We start from the raw sequence: 22,200 nt of genomic DNA, 5'->3' as shown, positions 1-22,200 counted from the left end.
TGATATGAACACTCCATACGCAGGAGCCGAAGTGATGTTGGTGAAAAAAAGGCGTTTTGATTGACTTTTTTGCTGATATATCGTTAAACGTTTATTTGTTAATAAAGCGTATACGGCCCCAAACATGGTCATGTAACACAATTAACAAAACAAAAAATTAAACAATAAACAAAAAAAAAAACAAAAACCAAAACGAAAACAAAAACAAAAAACAAAAAAAAAAAGCCAAAAAAAAAAAAATAAATAAATTAAAAAAAAATAAAATAAAAACAAAAAACAAAAACCGTCGTGAATTAATGTTGCTTAGATGCTCTATGAATCTGGATATTAATCCTGATCGTACTTCTGTTTTTGTCAATGTTAGCTGGTATATTGTTATTTACATAGTTTAAAGTCATGTATAAAATAATTCAAAAACAGTTTTATTTAAAATAAAAAAAAAAAAAAAACAACAAAAAAAAAAAAAAAAACAAAAACAAAAAGGTACTATTCAAATCAAATATCTAACACTCAGTCTTTCATATTGGCAATATGTAAGTTCACAAAGTTATCTTCAAGGCACCCAGAAATGTTTTGGACAAGCCATCCAACTAACAAAGGTGTTAAAACTTTTCGTATCTCCCCAAGAAAATATATTCAAAGTAAAGCCGTCTCTACTGAGGTTTAATACATTTCCATGAACACGCAGATTGGCGCTGTTTGAAATATCATGCTGCATAAAACCATGTGTAAGTGCCGGTGTCTCAGGAAACGGTGGATTAAACTTGATATTGTAGCTCGCTCGTCTGCCTGCCATTGGTGAGCTGCTGTATGTTAATGTTTGAATTCCACTCTGGCCTTAAAGAAGTAAATATAACAATGTTATTTAAGCTATTTAAGAATACGTCCACGCAAGCACCACGCAGTGAATGGCACATGACAAATTCTATTTTCAAAGCATGTTTATTTATCTCGTATCGTAGATATATCCAGTCTCAAATTTGAATGCTGGTTTTTGATTAACTTCAGCGGTTAAAGAGAAATAAATTACATAAAAAGCATTGACACTTATTGAAAAAAAAGAAGCTATTTCTTTCATTTTTTGCAAAGTTTTGTTGCTTTCTTTTTTAGGTTTAATCCTCTTCGTCTCCGGTGAGACATAAGGCTGCAATTGTTTCCCGCCACCTTGGTCTGTCTTTGGCTATCTTCTTGGCTTATCCCCACGTATATCTACCGTGTTTCAGCTCAGCCTCCACTGTTCTTCGCCAAGTTGTTTTTGGCCTACCAAGCTTCGGCCTTCCAGGTGGGGTCCATCTTTAGGTAACCGTTGCTGGTCCATACGAAAAACATGCTCTTGCAATTTGTTTTTGGAGCAGTTTGATATTTGAGATTTTGTTCGGCCAAAAGATTTTGCATATCTTCCGTAGGCATCCATAGTAAAAACTCTCAATTATCGTTAGGTCGCGTTGGGCGATTCTCCAGCAGTCAGATCCATATAGTAAAACTGATTTCACATTACTGTTGAAGAGTTTGATCTTAGTTTTCAACGAGTTTAAGTTTGATCTTCAGATAGGCTGCAGGATGGAAAATGCTGTCGTGTTTTCCCTAGTCTAGCTTTGATGTCCTTTGGAGCGACGTTGTCAGTGCTGATCAAGCTTCCTAAGTAGGTAAATTCTTCTACAAACTCTACTGAGGTATTTCCGATATTGATCTTTGATGAAGAGTTAGCGTTGATGTTCATTGCTTTTGTTTTCGTGCTACTGATGTTAAGGTCTGTTTGGCGGGAACATTTGTTATATTATAAGTATCCTTAGAGATGATGCCGAATGGTGTACGGTAGTACTGAATGGTTTTAAATCTCCATGACGATTTTATCCTCGGTTTTAAGCTTAAAGTGGCGTTTTGTTTAGGGATATTCAACAAAAATGTAACGCAAATGTGACGTTTTTGGAAGTATTTAAAAAAAAAATATAATGAAATTTGCAAATTTTGAGTGTTTTTGTTTTACCGGATGTAGGGTACTACCTTTGGTAGAACCATACATGTACCCAAATATAAGATGTTGTTATTGAAATAAGAATGGAAATCGACAATGTTGTTTTTGTCGGTCAACGTCTCGAGCGGTACGTCAAAGACGTTAAAAGTTCATGAGGAAGAGATATGACGTCAAAACTAAACTAGGTCAGAAATTCCATTAACGATGATGACGACGAAGCTAAGTCATGCGCATAAAAAATCATGCATGAAAAATAGGACAAATTAATGGCATCAAAAGATTATCCATCAGCACAATGAAAACTGATGTATTCAACGGGTCATAGTTTTCCTTTCCTCGTTTGTATACCCCGGACTTGACTTTTTATGAGCAACTCGGCGGTGTTTCTAGAAAAGCAAAGGAGGCTTACCCTACCGGTGCACCTGGTCCATGCTCCCAGTTTTTAGTGGAGTCCGAGTTGCTCATTTACTTTTGTTACTTTGTATGTATGATTATAGTTACTTTATGTTCTTTGTTATGTATGTCTGTTTTTCATTTCTGGTCTTTGTCCTTGGATTACATTCTTTTGATTACGCTATAACCTTGGTTCCCTTGATTACTCTTTCGTTTAAAAGGTACCACATTTAATTACTCGGGATATATGGAGTGTACAGAATTCATCATTCATTGAGGAATTTCAAGTAATTCTACAATAAAACTTTATAAATCAATCACTTAAATTTTGAGCTAAAATCGGAGTTCATGTTCATTTGTTGTGGCTAATGTTGATGTTGATAGATCCAGTGTAACATCTATGAAATACCGGCATTTGCGGAACAGAATCAAAGTTGCTCATTTAGAATAACTTCGGACAGTTGATTTCTGAATTCAGTCATCTGTGTGTTCATTGAGGATGGAAATACTGTCAGCAGTGCGCGTGACGTTCCCCGTGGATATGGCTTGGCAACATCCGGATATGCAATTTTGAGCGACATGTTGCTAACCAATAAAATTTAAGTATTGATACCCAGCCGGGGATAAATAAATATATATATATATATATACTTACAACCGGGTGATTTCCCTCTGCTTTCTGAAAAATTATCAATTATGATTAATAAACCAAAATGTTTAGATTGATTAAAATATCACAAACACTTCCCATTAAATAAAAAAGACACAAAAATGAATAACAAAAGCGAAAAATGGAACAAACAGTGGCATAATGCCTGATATTTAAATAACTAAAGTGATTATTCTAATAAAGTAATGAAAGACGATTCAAGGGAATCAAAATCGGAGTGGAAATTCAAATATTAAGATTAGAAAGGGAAAATAGACAGATACAACAAAGAACATGAAATAAACAAAATAACACCTACAAAGAAACGAGTAAATTAGCAACCAGGACTCCATTAGGAACTGGAAACATAAACCAGATGCACTGGTAGGGTAAGCATCTTCTGCTCTTCTAGAAATACCCACCGAAATGCATATTAAATGTCACGTCCGAGGAAGACGAAAGTGGAAAAAGGAACTATGACGCGGTGAACAAATCGATTACATGGTGCAGATGCAAACACCATTAAGATCAACGAGTTCATGATGAATGGAATAGAGCAGATAATACCGTGTCTGTAATAAATTGTCAATTTTAAAAAAAAATAAATCAGATAATTGAATTTAAAAGGACAAAAAATCAGTGATATTCTCGGCAACTGCCAATATATTCTCTTTGTCAATACGATGAATTAAAGAATATATTTTCGTCCAATTAATATTTTTCGTTGTTGACAATTACCAGTACACATAATGTTGATCAGACAGTTTTTCACATCTGTGATTTCATTCGAAATAAAATTAAAAGTAATACTCTTCTGGAATTGACAATTAAAATTTATCATATGTTTGAAAATACCACAATCACTTACTTAAATATCTAGTTATTGTTTTCAAAACAGAAGCATTATTGGTTACAGCCAACCCGATCTCTGCTTGCTTCAATCCCTGGTCAATCGCTTTACGCATGTCCTGTTTTAAACTATCCATCTCCTTATTGAATAATTTCATAATTTGATTTGTAAATTCACTGATATCGAGTTCAGCTTTTAGAGGGGCACTCAACTTTGAAAGTAGAGGAATATCCATTGGCGCAGTAAAGGCAGAATTGAAAATGAAAAACAGCCATAAAAGCACTACATTGAAAAATTTGATCATTGTATTGCGTCGTCTTCACTAGAGCTCCGAACACAAACGCGTTTATGTCTCTAATTGCCCTATCGTATCTAACGAACACAAACTAGCGCATACAGCTAAGATATAAACAAAGATTCGCCTTTCTCTTAAATGACAGTGAAGGGTGTGTCATTTTATTTAGAGATGATACAAAACAGAATTGCATTGCGAAATCCAACCGATAAATATTCATTTATTTGAAATTCATGCGATGCCTTAACACATACTTGGCAAATATACAAAGATATAAGCCATTCAAGCATAACTCTGAATTTACTGGCAGTCAACATGTTTCATTGCACAATTGTAAGGCCGTCTTCATAGCAGATTAAGCGCTGAAAAAAGACCGACACCTAAGCTTTTTTTTTAAATCTAGGATCAGTTCTGTTATTGTTCAATTTTATTTAAGTTGTCGTTGTCTGTAATAAACTGTTGATTTAAAAAAAATATGCAAGTCTATCGAAATTAAAAGAAAAAAAAACAACACTCCGTTATATTCCCTAGCGACTGCTGATATATTCTGGCAAGATCACGTGTGTGTATATATTTAAACCAGTTTTAACATAAAATATCAGCAGCAAGATATACACAACGGATTCAACAGGGCCAAACTCGTTGTTTGTGACAGCATTTCTTTATTCCCTGTAACTCTGTATCGAAACAATAACAGCAATTAACACAAATAATAATCCAGATTTGTTAAGATATTTACTCTGATTTTTATTGATTTGTCATGAAAATCATGTTTTATTGGTAGTTTCATACTAGTCAACTGTTCACGATTAAACAAAATAAATGTACATGAACATTTCAATAAAATAAGTGATTGTAATATAACGAAAAATACTAGGAATTGTTTTTTTAAGTGGTGTACAAACATTAATCATTTCCGTTTTCAGTTGCATCTTTTAATATATAAAAAAATAATAGTAATTTAATATTAATAACGAGCGAAATAAAATACAATTTGATATTCTTTAAATTCTTATTTTTTTCTACTTTGTGATTACTAACTACACATTAGCATGTACTATCTGATATGTGCTTTTTTCTTTCTACATGCCAGATTTTGGATGTGTTTACTTTTCATTCTCAATAATTTTGTTTAGGGAAGGAATAATATATGCGACCCCAGATCATTATATTATGACAATTAGTGTTTCTTTGAAAGTGCTATGAAAACTGTAAATCGGAGGCTATGCATGAACATAATAATAACAAGATAATCTAACAAGAAACTTAAAGACACATCACAGGAAATCGTAGTAGTTTAATGCCCAACGTGATCTTACGAATAAAAAGATCCTGAACCAGATTCTACGGTGTAGAAAGTAATTAAAAAGGTATTCATTAGAAGAAAATCGGTTTCGTATCATCTCTAAATAAGAGAAAGGCGACTCTGTATTCATATCTTAGCTGTATACGTTATTTGATGTGCATTAGATATGAAACGGAAAATTTGAGACCCGTACACGTTTGTGTTCGGAGCCCCGGGGAAGACGTATTGATACAATGGACGTGACATTTTATATGCACTTCGGTGGGTATTTCTAGAAGAGCATCCTTACCCTACCGGCAGATGTCTTCCATGTTACCAGTTTTTAGTGGAGTCCAGGATGCCCCTTTGCCTGTTTCTTTGTTCCTGTTATTTGGTTATTTGTTTAAGTATATATATTTTTAAACTACATACAATGACTTGATTTACTTTTCATACATTGTCATCTCGTTTAGTTTTATCAATTACTAGAAATCACAGACAAATTGCAAACCAACTTTTTTGCAGATATTAATTTCCGCGTTTCCAGATGTCAGTCAACATTGGTTGCCATGCATTTATTGGTATTTCTTGTGACTTTCAGTCTGTCTAAGAACTCTAAGATCTATTTTAAAATATACGAATTATATCTGGCAACAGAAAGAAGTTGTTTTTTATTTCTCAAAATATTTGCAAAAATAAGAATAACTTCGAAAGTTTTTAATTCAAGATTATTATCAGTGTATGATATTATTAAAACCTATGATTTTTCAACTTTTTATACTGTTGTTTCCCATACTCAGTTAAAATCCCGATTTAAAAACATTAAACATCGTTGTTACCCCAGAAAGACGGTACACCTAAATACAAATATGAAGTTCTTAGTAGAGATTCATCATACTTTATAAAAACAATCCCAAACATCTTCCAAAATATACCAAAAAAGATGTTTTCAAAATGCTGGAATTTTCAATCGTTAACATATTTGTCCAGTGTGGTGGACGCGTTTTTCAACAAACGGTCGGCATGCCGATGGTAACAAAGTGTGCTCGTCTACTTGCTTACCTATTACTTCACTATTATGAGGCTGACTTTATAGCTGATCTGATCATAAAGAAGGAATATGTTTAGCTAGATCATGACATCTAAGTTTCCGGTATATAGATGACGCATTATTGTTTAACATTTTGAATTTATTACAAAGAAATTGATAAAAAAGAATTTTACAGACATTGTGAAGTCATTACTGACCATCACTTAGAGATCGATGGTAATTGAAAACTATTGACAATTACTAATTGCAAGATGTCTAGGGCGATACAAAAAGACTGCGTAGCAACGGTAAGCCCTGGCATAACGTGTGATAGGATATGAAAACTCCATACGAAGGGGCAAAAGAGATATTGCCTCAGATGAAAGGAAATTTGACAATACGAAATGAAAAGTTTGTCGAATAGTTAGGTCAAAAATTATTTATTTAAGGCAGGTTCTTTGGGGTAGATGCGTCATCTATATAGCGGAAACTGTAATTAAAGGATCTAGCCAAACGAAACGATGTATAATGTTTTTGAGTCGGGATTACAACTGAGTATGGGGAATAGAAGTATAAAGAGTGAAAAAATAATAGGTTTTATGCTATTGTATTATGATAAAAATCTTGAAATGAGGGTTTCCATAAGGTCTTTCGAATTTTTTAGGATCCACATTGAATTTATACCACTACGGGAGTAACAAGTGCCGTGGTAGAAGCGGAGACCCTCCTTGACTGCAGAAGCATAATTTTCTACCACGTTCAGGATTTATTTGGTGTATGTTGTATCTGTTTAAGTTTTCTTGATCAGAAAAAATACTAAAACAAATTAACACATCACGAAATAAACAGAAATAGATTTTTACTAAACTGATCTAGAAACTGGAAGATTAACAGTTCAAGAACAAGAGATAACATTTTCATTCAAAGAAATGATGATTTTGTTCGAGTACAATGGGGAAGAAGCTCTTGGATAATTTTGTTTTTTAGGTCGGGGGATTATTTCTGCTATTTAGTAATAATGCTGCTGACCATTTGTTACTCTTTTCAACGTGCGAATAGCATTATAAGTACCAAATAATTTACAACATTTGTATATGGCTGACATCTAGTGTTCTGTCTAAAGTATATATGTGACTAAAAGTTGCGATGAGTCTGCTGTTCTTCTCTTTTTTATGAAAATGGTGAAAATGGCCGTTTATTAGTATTTATTTTTACAGTGAATGAAAGTAGAAAAATACTATCTTGTTCGTTGCTTTTGTTAAAATCTTCACTTCATCCTTCATTGTTGTCGCTGCGACATTGAACTAATTACATACTTTGGCATGATTGTATTCAAATTTTTAACTAAACTCTGAACTGAACCAACAGTGTAACATTTCTTCATACCAAGAAAGGGTGTGCTCGCCCATACATTATCTTAAGTATTGTTTTTAACAATAGAAATAAAAACCCATAATACTATTATATTTGCACATTCAATTCTTTATACCGATAATCGTATACTAAGTCGAGGAGAGCAACGGTTTAAGAAAAACTGCACCACGACTGATGAAACAAAACAACAAAACCTAACATAGGGGGATAAACATAAACAAACGACAATTCATTTTATTGTTACTTGAGTATATAGTACTCTTTATATATAATGATATTTTGAAGCCAAGTTACAGCATGCCCTGTGGTGTGAGGGTTCCTTTGCGTTAATTAAGACCTATGGGTGACCTTGGGCTGACATTTTCATTACGGTGGGACTGTTGTTTCTTTCACATATTCACTGTACCTTTTCTTGTAATATTGTATTATATCTGATATTTTCACATATTTGAAGTAGTAATCAATCGCAATGATAGAAGAATAAGTTAAAAGCAGTATACACTCCTCCAATTTTCATATCAGGGAGCACACAACATTTTTAAGACTATCATGGATATTAAAATGTCATACCTAATTGTTCATGTTGTTTTAATGTTTGCGTTCCTGTCTAGCCTTTATCCTTGGAATTGTTTTTTTTCCGCTTAAATCTTGGTTCCCTTGATTTTTTAAATCATTGTTTGATTTTCTTTTTAATTTAGAAAAATCAAGCGTATTCGTATGAATATATAATTTACTGCATTGCGTGTAGTATAATATGGTATACCATCAATCTTCGTAGGAGAAAACTAATTTGTAGTTATCCCTGTCCATACCTTACAAGACAGGAATCCAATGAGTTTTTCCTGAAGTACGATAATTTCTTTTTTAAGGGGGTTTTGTGGGATACTTTTTTGTCTTTGTGTGCATTTAGAAATTCAGTCTTTCCTAATAGTCGTAATCTTTGCAGTCATTATTACCGCTTTATCAATTGTTTAAACAATGTGAGAAAAAAATTAGTAATTACAGATAAGTTACCTTGGAACTGCCCACTGATTCTGTAAATAAATTTTAATTGAATTGAAATTGGACAAACGTCAAGTTTTTTCTTTTAAATCAAGTTGATTAACTTTTCAACTGTCTTTTTGGAAATTGCAATTGCATTTGATATAATTTGTGTATGTAGTGAAAAAAAGATTTTTGGTAAAAACGGCTTTTTGTCATTATTTGTAATAGATATGTTTCCGTGGAGATTAAAAGTTTGCTTCATTTTTATTGTATTTGTTTTTAATTTCCACGCCTCCCTAATAACTGATACATGTAGATAAAATAGTTAAGTACATTTCAATAAACGCAAAAATCTATTTAGTTTCTAATCAAACAGACAGCCTAGCTTTTCTTCAAAATACAACGCAATTCACTCCCAATCACCTACCACATATTCATAAATGATGGTATACTATTTTGAGAATTTTTTGTGGGTGTCAGGTGCCATTCTCGTTCGCAGATATTATACTTGATGGGGGTTTAAGTTATACATGTATTGCATCAACAGACCCTTGGTTGACTTTGAATACCTAGTTTCAAACCCCATTGATATCTTTAATAATCTCTTACTGAGAACATGAAACTAATACACAGTTCTGAACTTATTCATCTTTGATGGCTTTAATTTGTTGAAAAGATTGTTTTCAGTTGTAATCTTAAAGGGGTAGATTTCTATTAATGATGAAAGACCAAAGGTTTACAGGATTGATAAATGTGAATTAAATTAACCACAAAAGGGAACAAAGATTCCAACGGAAATCAAAAGAATATAATGCAGGGACCAAGACCAGACATGGAAAACAGATAACCACAAAGAACTTAATATAATTAAAATGATATATATACAAAGTAACAAAAGTAAATGAGCAACTCGGACTCTACTTTTTTAGGGGAGCCAGGTACCATTATTTTTTAGATGGTTATTGCCTATTTAATGGGGGTTTAGGTCATGCGTTTTTTGAACCGACCATTGCTTGACTTTCTATGCCTAGTTTTAAAGCCCGCTTATATCTTTAAAACATGAAACAAATACACGAGTTAAAACATCTAAACATATGCCTCATTAATTGACAGAAAAGATTGTTTCCAGTGGTATTTTGTAAGGGGTTCCTAACATGAACATAACGGTTTTTCAACTGACGTTAGTACTACACCTAGTAAGAGATATGATGAAGAGTAATCAAGGGAACCAAGGGAATCCTTATCATAATTATGATTCTAAGATAAATTCCTTCGAATGGTTTACAAGGTTGATTAATGTGAGTTGAATTGACATTAACTAAGGTTCATTCTTACTGGTCAATGTTTGAAACCATACACATCAGCTATAGAAGATAAAACCATGAAACTTTGAAGTCGTTATTCTACAAGCATAGACTAGTTAGTTTTTACAACAACTGTATTTCAGTATTTCTACAGTTTTAAATCTGCAGTTTAATATAGGACAATCTTAAGGTGATTAAGTATTTTTTTCAAAAATATACTGTACATGTGAACAGCAGCCGTACCCGGACACTTGTGTCTCTTAGAAAACCATTTTATTTTCTCTTTATTTACAGCATTCAGATTTCCCGTTTTTTTTAGGTCTGTTTGTGCACAAATAAAACATAAAAAAACATTAGTATTTTACTAGTATTTTGCTTAAACATACTCCTTTTCTTTTAAATCACAATGTATTTGATACATATTTTTTAAAAGAAAACTACTCTAGTCCTTGTTAAACAAGGAATTTCCTATAAACAATTATACAAACTCATTTGTTTGTCATTATATTTTGCTTGGTCAGAATATTTTTAACATGATACATTTAAGGGTGGGAATATAAGCTTGGTACATATAGATAAACAGATGGTAGTACATGAGCAATTACATTTCACAGATGTATAAAAATCATATCTACATAATACTTCCAAAAGAATTTTTTCTATTAAATATGCATATTAAATGGATTGATGCTTTTGAACGGTATGGAGTGTCTAACATTTCTAAACACAGGCTTTAGTTTAATTAGTATTGAAACAGACTTAGTCCTGAAAACGATGTTTAACACGTGCTTCAACTAATGAGCAATAAGTCGGGTGTTTCTTGAAAAGCAGAGAACGCTTACCCTACCGGTGCACATGGTCCATGCTCCAAGTTTTTAGTGGAGTCCGTGTTGCTCATTTGTTTTTGTTACTTTGTATGTATGATTATAGTTATTTTATGTTCTTTGTTGTGTATGTCTGTTTCCCATGTCTGGTCTTTGTCCCTGGATTGCATTTGTTTGATTACCGCTATAACATTGGTTCCCTTGATTACTCTTTTTTAAATATATTAGGATGTCTCACTTTGTTTATTTTTTTCATACTTTCAAACATCTAGTTAAATTATGTACGGCAAACGTCTTGAAATACATGTATTTGGTAAAACATTTTTTGGTAAAATAGGTACAGTTCTAGTGACATTATTAGTTAGTTGATAATGGCTCATATAAATAATTTGGACTTTTTGTATTTTTATAACCTTGGACCACTTACACTATGTCAGCTTTTAAACGACATAATTCAAAGAAACGTCCTGCGTCTGCTTTCGTACATTACAGTATTCAGAGTTCACCATTGGAGAAATTGAGTTGAAGACCATGTTAGTTTCCGTATCCGTTTAATAGATTTTCAAATATTTTAGAGTCGTCATTTTAGAAAAAAAGTCTTATTATGTATAATAGTGACTTGTAAACACGCGTAAACTTGCGCTCCTTTTCTCCAACAAAGAAAGCTATACTAGAGAGGGCAAATAGTAGACCCGAACCTAGTGCTGTAAATGAAACCAATTAGCTGATTACCACTGAAAACACCATTATTTGAGTGATGACGCTAGCATAACAAAAAAAAACTGCATTTTTCAACGGTTTTATGGAATATTGTGTTATGTTAGTTAAGAGGGTCGAAATAAAACGTTTATATCCAATCGGTTGTCGTAGCTACGCAATACAAGAATAAGTCAGATCAAATCCACCTTAAAATTCATTTTAAGTGCAGACTTGAATTCCTAGGTATAAAAGTACACTACACAGTCTTACTTTTAAAAAGTTTGGCACGTTACAGACCCAGAAAAATTGTTAAGCTCTCGAAAAACGTACATGTTAAACTCATTATATGAATTAAAATATATAGTAAGACTTCTCCAAACATCTTTGTATGTTAAATACAGGATTTGCCAAATTATCTGGTGCATATAGTCAGACAGGAACAGACTCCAAAAAGACATATTGCTCCACCTCCAGTACATCCACAATCAGCAGGATCTCTACAGGCTGAAACAATTATACTTTATTGACCTTGTCAAAATTTATCAGGAAGATAAACACATTATTCACATTAGTTTAGTCAGTTGTTCAAAAGTGTTCTTCAAACTATTGAGAGAATTAATCTCAATTAAGGACGCCAATGTTGATATTGTGTGAATTATAACACGGGAAAAACACTTATGGTTTCTTTTACCGACATTGACACATGTACATTAACCTCTCATATCTTCGTTCATTACTCAAACGAGAGTCTAGAATCCGTATATACACGTCGTAAGTTGACAATCTCGAATTGAATAGCAGTCTTCAGAGTACACAGCGACTGAATCAAATCAACATAAATTGTTCAATGCCATCGCTTATTATATCATCATTACATTTTACTATACACTCGCTATTTCAAATCGATTTCGAAAACAAACATACAATAAAACAGTACAAACAACTTTAAATACGATGCACCTTAAAAACGTTCCGCCACATCCAGCCCATGGTCAATAAAGTGTCCCGTTGTAGGTTATTACATTGTTACAAACAATTAAGATAAAGACAAGGATATTAAATGATACTCATTTGAAATGTTATTGAAATACTATTTATACCTACCAAATATGCACAATAAAATTGCTATGGTATACATTGTTGCCCTTCTCTACTGTTAAATGGAAAATATAACGTAGAAAAAGTGATCTAAAGTTAAAAGCTTATTTTAAGAAGCGTGCACACATTTAACCTTTATAGATAAGACATTACTGTGGCAAAAGTATTATAGAAAATTAAGGGGTAATTTTTTAAATTTTTATTGACCGAAATACCGCACGGTTGAATTTGGTTTATGTTTTAAGTTATTTAAAAGGCGCTATGATTAGGGTCTATCGTAGGAAATTTATAAAGATTCGAAGTCATTTGTCAACATCAAAGAATGAATATAGTTACAAAATTTGTGCAGTTTTGTCATTTGTTCTAACACAGTTTGACTTAACTTGAAGAAATGTACACGTTTACACCATGCAATATATGATTCCTATATAATCAGTCAATTGTTTAATTTTCATCAATGCCTTTTATTATTTCTACTTGATCACAAATCATTAATGTAATATAATAGACGCAAATATACTGATAAGATACTTCCCACCTTTCTGTATGCTTCTTAGGAGAAAATGTAATCATTATTCCACGTTTGAGAAGGTGGAGGTATATAGTGATCATACTGTTTGCCCGTCCGTTCGTCCGTTCAAATCCACAACATCTCTTAAACCGCTTCTTCAATGTTAATGAAACTTTAATACATTCTTCATCACATGATGCCATCGTGCAATACATTTGTTTTCACATCGGAATGCCGTTTTGGGTTTCCATTATTGGGCTAATGGGGAAGAAAGCGGGGAATCTTTATATTGTGTTGATATACACTCCATGAATACGAGTAACCTCAAAATACCAGGAGTAATAAAGGTAAGGAAAGCATATCCTGCTCTGGTAGCAGCACTGGCCATATTGCCAGTGGGTATTATCCGGTTATGGTCCACGAACAATAATGCGGCTCCGGGACACGTGTCAATCACTATTTACAGTAGAGTGAAATCATTCATTTCAATCATAAATGTAAACGTAGTAAATGACTTTGATATTGTGGATAATTAAAGCAAGATAATGAAATCTCCATTAAACATCCACAATAATAATTTATATATTCAAAAAACCGCCGTAATGTAGTCTAGAACTTGATATCACAGAGAAATAGATCTTGCGATTAAAATTTAAATTGTGTCAAAAGGGAGATACCTCCTTTTTGTGTGCGTTATTTGGTTACGTCGTTGTTAGGGAACTTTAAAATCGTTTTCAGAGCCATCCATTGTCGCTTTAAAAATCTTTTTAATATTTAACATATACATGATATAATAATAACATCTGAACAAAGCATTCAGTGGGATAAAGTTTACCTTAAAAGTTAATCTTTTTTGTAATTCTTCATTTTTCAAAATGAAAACATGACAGAGACAAATACTGTGTATCACAAAGAAGAAAGTACTTAATCATATCAACGGTGACATTATTTGTAATTAAAATTATTGACAAATCAGTCATCAAGGACTGTTTCTAACCATTTTGTTCATAGCATATTCCTTCAGTGCAAGGGAAAGAAATTGTGCACCAAATTTTTCAACCATTATGAAATATTTAATGTATCCTGAAACCCCAGCATTAGTATGTAATTTATTATCAATTAGATCCAATTTGTATTGGCAAATAATCTATCTTCTACAAGACTTTGGAATGGTATTCAGTATAGAATAAAACTCTAAATAATTGGTATTTGCTTCGTATTTTCTTTGAAATTGTTATGAAAAAAAAAAACAAAAATAATAAAAAAACCCAAAAATACCAAAAAAAACAAAACAAAACAAAACAAAACAAAAAACAAAACAAAACAAATCGGTAATGAAATATATATCTTCTGGAATATTCTTTGTATTTTTATATTTTACCAAATGGGTTGACTCAAGATGTTATCACTCAAGGCAATTCCTGGTTTGATAAGATCCAACAAACGTAATAGAAAGTCCTTCCAAAACGGATTCATCTTTCTACAACACTATTCCAGACCCTCCGTATTCAGGTAAAGTACCCTTATCTCCACTTTATTTGCATAATGTGCGAATTGGAGAAGACTTTCCATGGGGATGCATTTGATGGATCATGTAGTTTATGTAGCCATGACATCTACAAGTCTTTACAAAAAGATTCAGTATGAATAAATTTTAGCCCACTCTCTTCGTATTCATTTATAATTACTTTTTGTTTCACCTTGTCAGTTTCCCGTGCCAAATGAATTAATAAAATTTGTTTGTATTTCGTTCATAATATTAGGAGGTGGGTTTGGTAGAGTTGTAAGAGACTGTACCATGATAGGATGTGCTAATGGCTTGATAAAAATTGGTATTCCAATTAGGGACAAATCACTATAACCCCAACAACCCAATATTTGTTTTACCTTCTTTGATTTATCAGTAACATGTTCTCTAGTCGTATCAACCTTCATGATGTTGAAAGAAATTTCGAGAAGTTTAAATTTCTCAGAATATTCCGTGAGATATTTGTTTTTTTTTCTAGTAATAACTTTTCATTACTTTCCTTCCTTCAGCCAACCTATATGGCCTCAGTCTTATCAAGATTTACCCTCAATCCAGCACAAACAGAGAAGCAGTCAAGTAGATATTATCATCTTTCAAGATATCTCTTGTTATTATCTAGAATAAGGGTAGAGTCATCAGCATATTGACTAAGTGAATAAGTAAATATTCAGAGTAGTCTATTGAAACACCAGACACTTCAGGGTCATTTTTAAGTGAAACATTTACAAGCTCAAGCTCCGAAAGGAAGAGGTAAGGGGATAAAGGGTCACCTTGTCGAGCGCCCCTTTGTAGTTTAAAAAAAGCAGTGAGATGACCGTCATTTATAACTGAACTTGTGCTATAAGCGTAGAACGTTACAAAGGGATGGACCAAAGCTATAGAATTCTGAAGTTTTTCCTACAAATGACCGCTTTACAGTGTCAAAAGCTTTCAAAGTCAATGAGTAATAATACGTTAGGTGTATCATCCTCTACTAATTTTTCCAATAAATCATATACTAATCTAACACGTTCCCCAATGTAACTTCTTTTAAAAAACCCTTTATCTGTTTGACTAGTAGTATTTTGTAAGACTGGTTTAAGCCTGTTTGCAATACATGCTGAAGCTATCTTTTAGTCAACACACAGTAGTGTTATGGTCGCCAATTTTTCATAAAATGTTTTCCTTTAAAAATTACTCTGATATAGAACCCGTTTTCAAAACCATCCATTGCCGCTTTAAAAAATTCATATGATACATATGATATACCCATTACATGGGAACAACAAATTCAGTGGAAATTTATGATATTCCTACCATACATGTACCTAATTGTTACATGGTTAGCCTCTTAATATTTATTTTAGCCGGACCTGCGTATTTGTTGAGAACATTTTATTTGATTATGTATAGACTAAAACTTTAAAGAATTGCGTTTTAAAAATGGAAGCCATGGCATTGATACTTAATAAATGGCTTTTATTCATTGTGATTATATTGAACCAGAAAATTAATTTTTGACTCTTCACACTTAATAATCCGCGATGCGGATTATGTGAAATGTTAAGAGTCAAAGACTAATTTTATGGCGCAATAAAGCCAAAATAAATCATAGCCATTCATTATAAATACATTTCTATTAAAATGAGGCTCAGAATAAAATCAAAGAACTGATTTATATTATATTTATTAACAATAACAACGAAAACGTGTTGGCGTATGAATACACAACATCAGCATGAAAAGAATGAATGAACTGTCATGGCCACCGCTACGTCATTGGAATGTTATGTGACAAGATATTTTTTCTCAAACCAACGGACTGCTGTAGATTATTGAATTGAAATGTGCAGATATTGAAAGCCGAGTTGGAAATAAACCCAGAAGACATGGAGTTGTTTGACGATAATTCGGTATTCATAGTGTTAACGTTTGGGGTGTAACGAACCGCCAAGGCTGAGTTCACAGTCACACCGGCAGGATTGTTTTGTATAGCTACTGACATTGACGTTGAAGGCGGTGCGCATCCTTTGAAATAGTCAAAAGTGTGTCACTCATTGATTTTATTTGGAGGGTGGAACAGTCCCGACTGTAGCTTCATGCAGATGCCTCATTCCGATGACTGCTCATGTACATATTATATGACTGATTTCGAAGCCAGCGTCACTCATTGCTTGAAATACTGTTGCACGGAGACAATGAGCTGTGTACATAACACTAGTACTACAGGGTGTAGTGTAGTTTTAAACACATCTGCCATGAATCTACTTAATTAAAAAGTAGAACTTTTAACCAATCAAAAGACAGCAAATACATACAATTGATTTATAAGAGCATAGTGATTATCATATTGAAATGTGCTATGATTTAAAAAACAAATCAATATAAAACATCCACTTCCGGTAGAGGAGGAAATAAATCTTATCTCTCGAAACATGGGCGTGTAAACTATACTGAAATTTGACAAACATTCAACTGTTTGGATTATGTCTGCACACTTTCAGGATAGAAGTATGATTTATAATTGTAATATAGAACCTTAGTGAATGGTATGTCAAAGCCACTCCACTTGTGATAGGTTTGGTAGGTAGTTAATCCGGTTATCTTGATGAAGATATCTGGTTTCATCTGTGAAATTTGAACTTCATATCGGTCAATTAAATTGTGATGGAATTAACAAAAGCTGCACGTACCTATTATTGAGAATATTGTTTGACAATATCTGCCAAAAGAGGCACACAATTTGTTCCCTTAGGTATCCCGATTGCCCGCTGGAATTGTCCCCCAAATTCGACACAAATGTTGTCGACCAGATATCCCATAATTTTAACATAATCAAACATGGTGTACTTTTTGTTAAAATCAGTGTGTTTTCCCCCACAAATATGCATATGTGGATCCTGAAAAATTCGAAAGATCTTTTCCATACTCAGTTAAAATTCCGACGTAAAATTTTATGCATCTTTGTTTTTTTTAAAAAAAGATGGTACACCTAGATATAGATATATTGTTTTTGGTAGAGATTCCTCATATTTTGTGAGAAATAATTCCAAACCATCTTCAAAATATACAGAGAAAGATGTTTACAAAATGCTGCAATTTTAGCCAGATGCCTTTATTTGCTTAAAAAATAAAAAAAAAAGCTTTATTTGCTGTTATGTCTGAATATTATCTCAGTGCATTCACAGTATTTATCCTTAGATCATTACATCAGATGCATTAAAGTTACGAAAAGTAAATGATGAATTAGTTAAGTATAATCAAATACTGATGGGTAAAACATTCACGAGAAATTTGTGAAAGTATCAGCATCTTTTTGAAGTGTGTACTTTGATATGTTTTTTATTACTTGAAAAATGTAGCCCAAACGCTTTCCTGAATTTGATGAACATAATTTGAATATATATATATATTATTATAAAACTAGAGAAAAAAACACTCATCAAAGGCGGCGTGTTTATAACCCTATCAGCCGTATTTAAAAACCCCAAAAGTCATTCAGATGGGAAAAAACAAACAAAAACAAAAAACAAAAACAAAAACAAAAACAAAAACAAAAACAAAACAAAAAACAAACAAACAAACAAACAAACAAAAAACCTAAAAAAAAACAAAACAAAAAAACAAAACAAAACAAAAAACAAAAACAAAAACAAAACCAAATGCACAATGGCACATCGAGGTACATGTAACCAATATGTGAAAGTTTCATTTAATTTCATTCAAAGATTTCAGAGTAGTTGTTTATTGTAGAACTTTAAAATGACGAACGAACATCATTATCATTTTAAACGCGCGGGGGATATTAAAATTAAGATTAGAGAAACTTTGGGCAAGCCATCCAGCTCACTACAGCATTGTATATACGTGTTGTTCCCCAAGATGCTATCCGCATGGTAAAACCATTTTTCGTCAGATGTGATATCTGGACATAAATCCGAACGTTGTGATTTTTATCTGTATCTAGTTTCATAAAACCGTATGTTAGGGCTGGTTTATCCAGGAAACTTGGACTGAACGTTATCGTAGTGGTTTTTGATTTGGCGGCTTCTGCTGGGTTGGAGTATCCCAATTCAGCTGTTCCACTTTGGCCTAGAAGAAGCAATACACATCATAGAGCATTAAAGCCATAAAATACAAATCTACTTAAATTGTAGTTTGGACATTACTGTAAATCGGGAATTTTTGTAGCCGTCTATTTTCGCAGTTTCTGCGATCTATCTGCTTTCGTGCAGTTTCAGATTTGCAATAGTTCCTGGTTCCAAAAGGCGAGAAACAAACATACGTTAAAATTTCATAGTTTACCATATTCATTGATAATAAGTTTTGATTGACTGAAAAAAAATTGCGTTCATTGACAATGGTGACGTACATAAGAATCACGTGTTTAGTTGAATGTGGTGTCCGTATAAATCAAGTCCAATTTAGTTTTTATGTATATATTTTGCTTTACCACTTATTCTAAATGATGTTATCATTTGTTCAAGCAAGTAAAGGGCAACATATTAGAAATGACCAGTGTAAATTCATGTATAAACCTAAACATGATACGCATTAATGGGTTTCAGAAAGCGCTACTTAAAGGTTAGTTAACCAGTGATAATGTTTTCTTAAATTTGTCTAAGAAATAGAATATTTTGTTTGACGGCATTACATTGTACTCAATACCTTGATTAAACATCAAATGTTTATCATTACCTGCTTTTAAAGAGTTTAGTCAAAGCATTACTTACAACCAAGTGTCTTTCTGATACCTGAAGAAAAGCACTAAACATAAATTTACGTTTATGACATTTTGGTTTTTCTAATTTTTGTCTTCATAAAATACCATGTTTTCTTTCACGAAAAAAACCCCAAAAAAAAAAAAAAAAAAAAAAAAAAAAAAAACACACACACACAAAAAAAAAAAAAACACAAAAACAAAAGCAACAAATCAAAATTAACATGTTAAAAACGAATCATATCCTGGACGACATACAATCAATAAAACGTATGTTTGGTAAAAACGAAAATAAAGAGGGTTGTCAACGAATTTACGAAATGTGAAGGGGCGTTAGGCCATTAATACTGCCCTAAAATATCGAAATTGTTTTAATTACATAAAACTTGTTTAAAACATACTGAAATATATAAATATATATTTATAAAAAAAATGCTTTGTTTCATTAGGTCATTGTGATTACATTATAATGGCGCCACAATTATACGTCACTGAATATAAGTAGTTTTCTGGGTGTGGACATCATTTCCTTGCAGAAATATAGTAAAGTGGCCAAAAAAAGAACAAAATTGATACAATGTTTTAATTGTAGCCAACTTTAAGCAAATATTTTTGTCCTTTTTTTGCAAAAGATATCGGAAGTCTTTAAACAAGCATCGTATCATTGTTTTGGATTCAAGTATCTAAATTCATCATTAAATCTTTCAACACTTTATGATATATTTTAAGCTGCAATTATGGCTAGTGAGAGCCTTTATCGCCACTTCTCCTTTGAGGGAGTAATCAAACGAACCAAGGTTATAGGGTAATCAAAAGAATGCAATCCGGGGACAAAGACCAGACATGGAAAACAGACATACACAACAAAGAGCATAAAGTAACTAAAATCATACATACAAAGTAACAAAAGCAAATGAGCAACTCGGACTCCACTAAAAACTTAGAGCATGGAGCAGGTGCACCGCTGCTTTTCTAGAAACGCCCACCGAGTTGAAGAGATGTATTATATTTGCATGTCCTTATTCTGAGACCTCTGCTCTTATGATAGAGATCTCTGTTTTTAATGCGTGTGCCAGCATTTAAGAAGACACTTTCTGGACAAGATGTAATATTTCTAACAAATATTTACAACGCATTTTTTAATCAAGCTTATACCTATTTCTTTAGAAACTGTTTCTGTTATAGATGCATTATTTCTCATCGCCAATCTGGCCTCGGCATTCTCCAACCTTTTTGTGATGGTTGTCTGTATAGTATCCTTAAGACTGGCGAGTTCACTATGAAAAGCTTCCCTCATCAATTTAGTAAAATTAGTAGTATCTAACTCAGCCTTGAGTGGTGCGTTCATCTTTGAAATGATTGGAATGTCTATCGATGCCATCTTTACAACATCAGGTAAAATCACAAGCATTAACAGCAGGTTGCTTATTTTATCCATTTTTACTATCATAAATGAAATAAAACATGTATTCTTTAGTATAATTTATTTCACAAAATGAAAGAAAAAAGGATTTCCCCTTCTTGTTACGAATTTCCGTTAGAAATAGTGCGTTTTATTTGTAGGAAGTGCGTAATTAAATCTCACAGTTATACATGTATATAAAAATAAGATGTCTTAGAGAAATCGATTGGTAAAACACGTTTCAGAACATAAATTGAAATTGCGATAAATAATAATAGAAGAAACAGTACAAGAACTTAAGCTTATATAGTACTAATTTACATGTAATCTTGCTTGGCCAACCATGAATTAGAATACCTAATGAAATGTCAAAACCTGGCGTAAGAACGTTTACACCGTTCAAGAGCTTGTGATGCTGCTAATTCAATGCATTGTTTCTTAATTGATATATCTCTCTGTGTGTGTGTGTGTGTGTGTGTGTGTGTGTGTGTGTGTGTCTTATAGATGCTACAGGACTGCAGGACGTTTATAATCGAGACTGCAACAGAAAAAGAGGAATTTTACTTACATTTTGATCATCACTTTGATTATCGTCATAGAAGTTTAATGTAGCAATTACAATTTGAATGACTGATATGTCATTATCAGTTTAATAATACTTTACAAATAAGACAATATATCGACAATCAGATGTAACGTCGTCCAACATTGACGACTAATTAACAAATGGATGTTTTCGTGATTTTACTCACATATAGTGACGGTTACTGGTAGCAGTGCAAAACATTCTTACCATTCCGGAGCATCTGATGTCATTTCTGGATTTATATTGTATGTATGTTTAAGTGTTGTCTTCTTGTTCAAATCTTCATTTTGATATAATGTTTCGTTGTTGCCTACATTGGATTGTTGTTTTTATGTTCTTTGTCATTTGTTTTACTTTTTCACATTCAAGATTAGGTCGACTTTTGTCATTTGTGAATAGTTTCACGTCATTTGCTTGTTTTTTTTACAGTATTTTTTGTTTGTGATTTGCCCATCATTAAAGCCGTAGAATGTCCGTTTTTTGTTGCTTGGTGGATAACTGTCTCATAGGCAGTCATACCACATCACCTTTTTCATATTGTCAATCGAGAATGAGATGTTCATGTCAAGTTTTCACAGCTACGACTCTCTGTGATGTCTTATAGCATATCCCAATTGTGTATGCTGTTGATGGAAGTTGATGTTCTTCAGATATTTTATATTTTCAGTCTTAACTAAAAATAAATCACACAATGTTTACTGCTACAGGATCGGC

The 22,200-nt window shown here is 32.6% G+C and overlaps 2 protein-coding genes across 3 annotated transcripts; both read right to left on the bottom strand.

The window, feature by feature from the left end:
* Positions 1–65: 65 nt before the first annotated feature.
* On the bottom strand, positions 66–4,308 carry LOC148599102 (uncharacterized). The gene is made up of 3 exons (XM_088561680.1): positions 3,886–4,308; positions 3,024–3,047; positions 66–837 (listed from the first exon to the last, which is right to left on the bottom strand). Exons 1-3 carry the CDS (start codon positions 4,169–4,171, stop codon positions 554–556), a joined length of 594 nt encoding a protein of 197 aa, XP_088417806.1. The 5' UTR covers positions 4,172–4,308; the 3' UTR covers positions 66–553.
* Positions 4,309–16,449: 12,141 nt separating this feature from the next.
* LOC148599101 (uncharacterized) lies at positions 16,450–20,990 on the bottom strand. Of its 2 annotated transcripts, XM_088560320.1 has the most exons (3): positions 20,654–20,941; positions 19,512–19,532; positions 16,450–18,870 (listed from the first exon to the last, which is right to left on the bottom strand). In XM_088560320.1, the coding sequence occupies exons 1-3, from the start codon at positions 20,934–20,936 to the stop codon at positions 18,596–18,598; spliced, it is 579 nt and encodes a 192-aa protein (XP_088416446.1). In that variant the 5' UTR covers positions 20,937–20,941; the 3' UTR covers positions 16,450–18,595. The 2 variants fall into 2 exon arrangements, with proteins under 2 accessions (XP_088416446.1, XP_088416447.1); XM_088560321.1 differs by lacking the exon at positions 19,512–19,532 and having other exon boundaries at positions 20,654–20,990.
* Positions 20,991–22,200: the final 1,210 nt, after the last annotated feature.

The sequence above is a fragment of the Perna viridis genome, chromosome 14, assembly GCF_037379345.1.
Source record: "Perna viridis isolate PV_CMFRI_1.1 ecotype Kerala chromosome 14, ASM3737934v1, whole genome shotgun sequence".
Lineage (NCBI taxonomy): Eukaryota > Metazoa > Mollusca > Bivalvia > Mytilida > Mytilidae > Perna > Perna viridis.
Note: the sequence above shows the minus strand (reverse complement) of the source record. Positions and strands in the feature narration are given on the sequence as shown.

Excerpts from the sequence above, each read along its gene's own strand:
- LOC148599102 (XM_088561680.1), bottom strand. The coding sequence starts at position 4,171 with ATGATCAAATTTTTCAATGTAGTGCTTTTATGGCTGTTTTTCATTTTC. Across the intron at positions 3,048-3,885 it reads AACAATAACTAGATATTTAA|AAAGCAGAGGGAAATCACCC; the intron begins GTAAGTGATTGT and ends ATAATTTTTCAG. Across the intron at positions 838-3,023 it reads CAGAGGGAAATCACCCGGTT|GCCAGAGTGGAATTCAAACA; the intron begins GTAAGTATATAT and ends TACTTCTTTAAG.
- LOC148599101 (XM_088560320.1), bottom strand. The coding sequence starts at position 20,936 with ATGGATAAAATAAGCAACCTGCTGTTAATGCTTGTGATTTTACCTGAT. Across the intron at positions 19,533-20,653 it reads AACAGTTTCTAAAGAAATAG|GTATCAGAAAGACACTTGGT; the intron begins GTATAAGCTTGA and ends GCTTTTCTTCAG. Across the intron at positions 18,871-19,511 it reads TATCAGAAAGACACTTGGTT|GCCAAAGTGGAACAGCTGAA; the intron begins GTAAGTAATGCT and ends TGCTTCTTCTAG.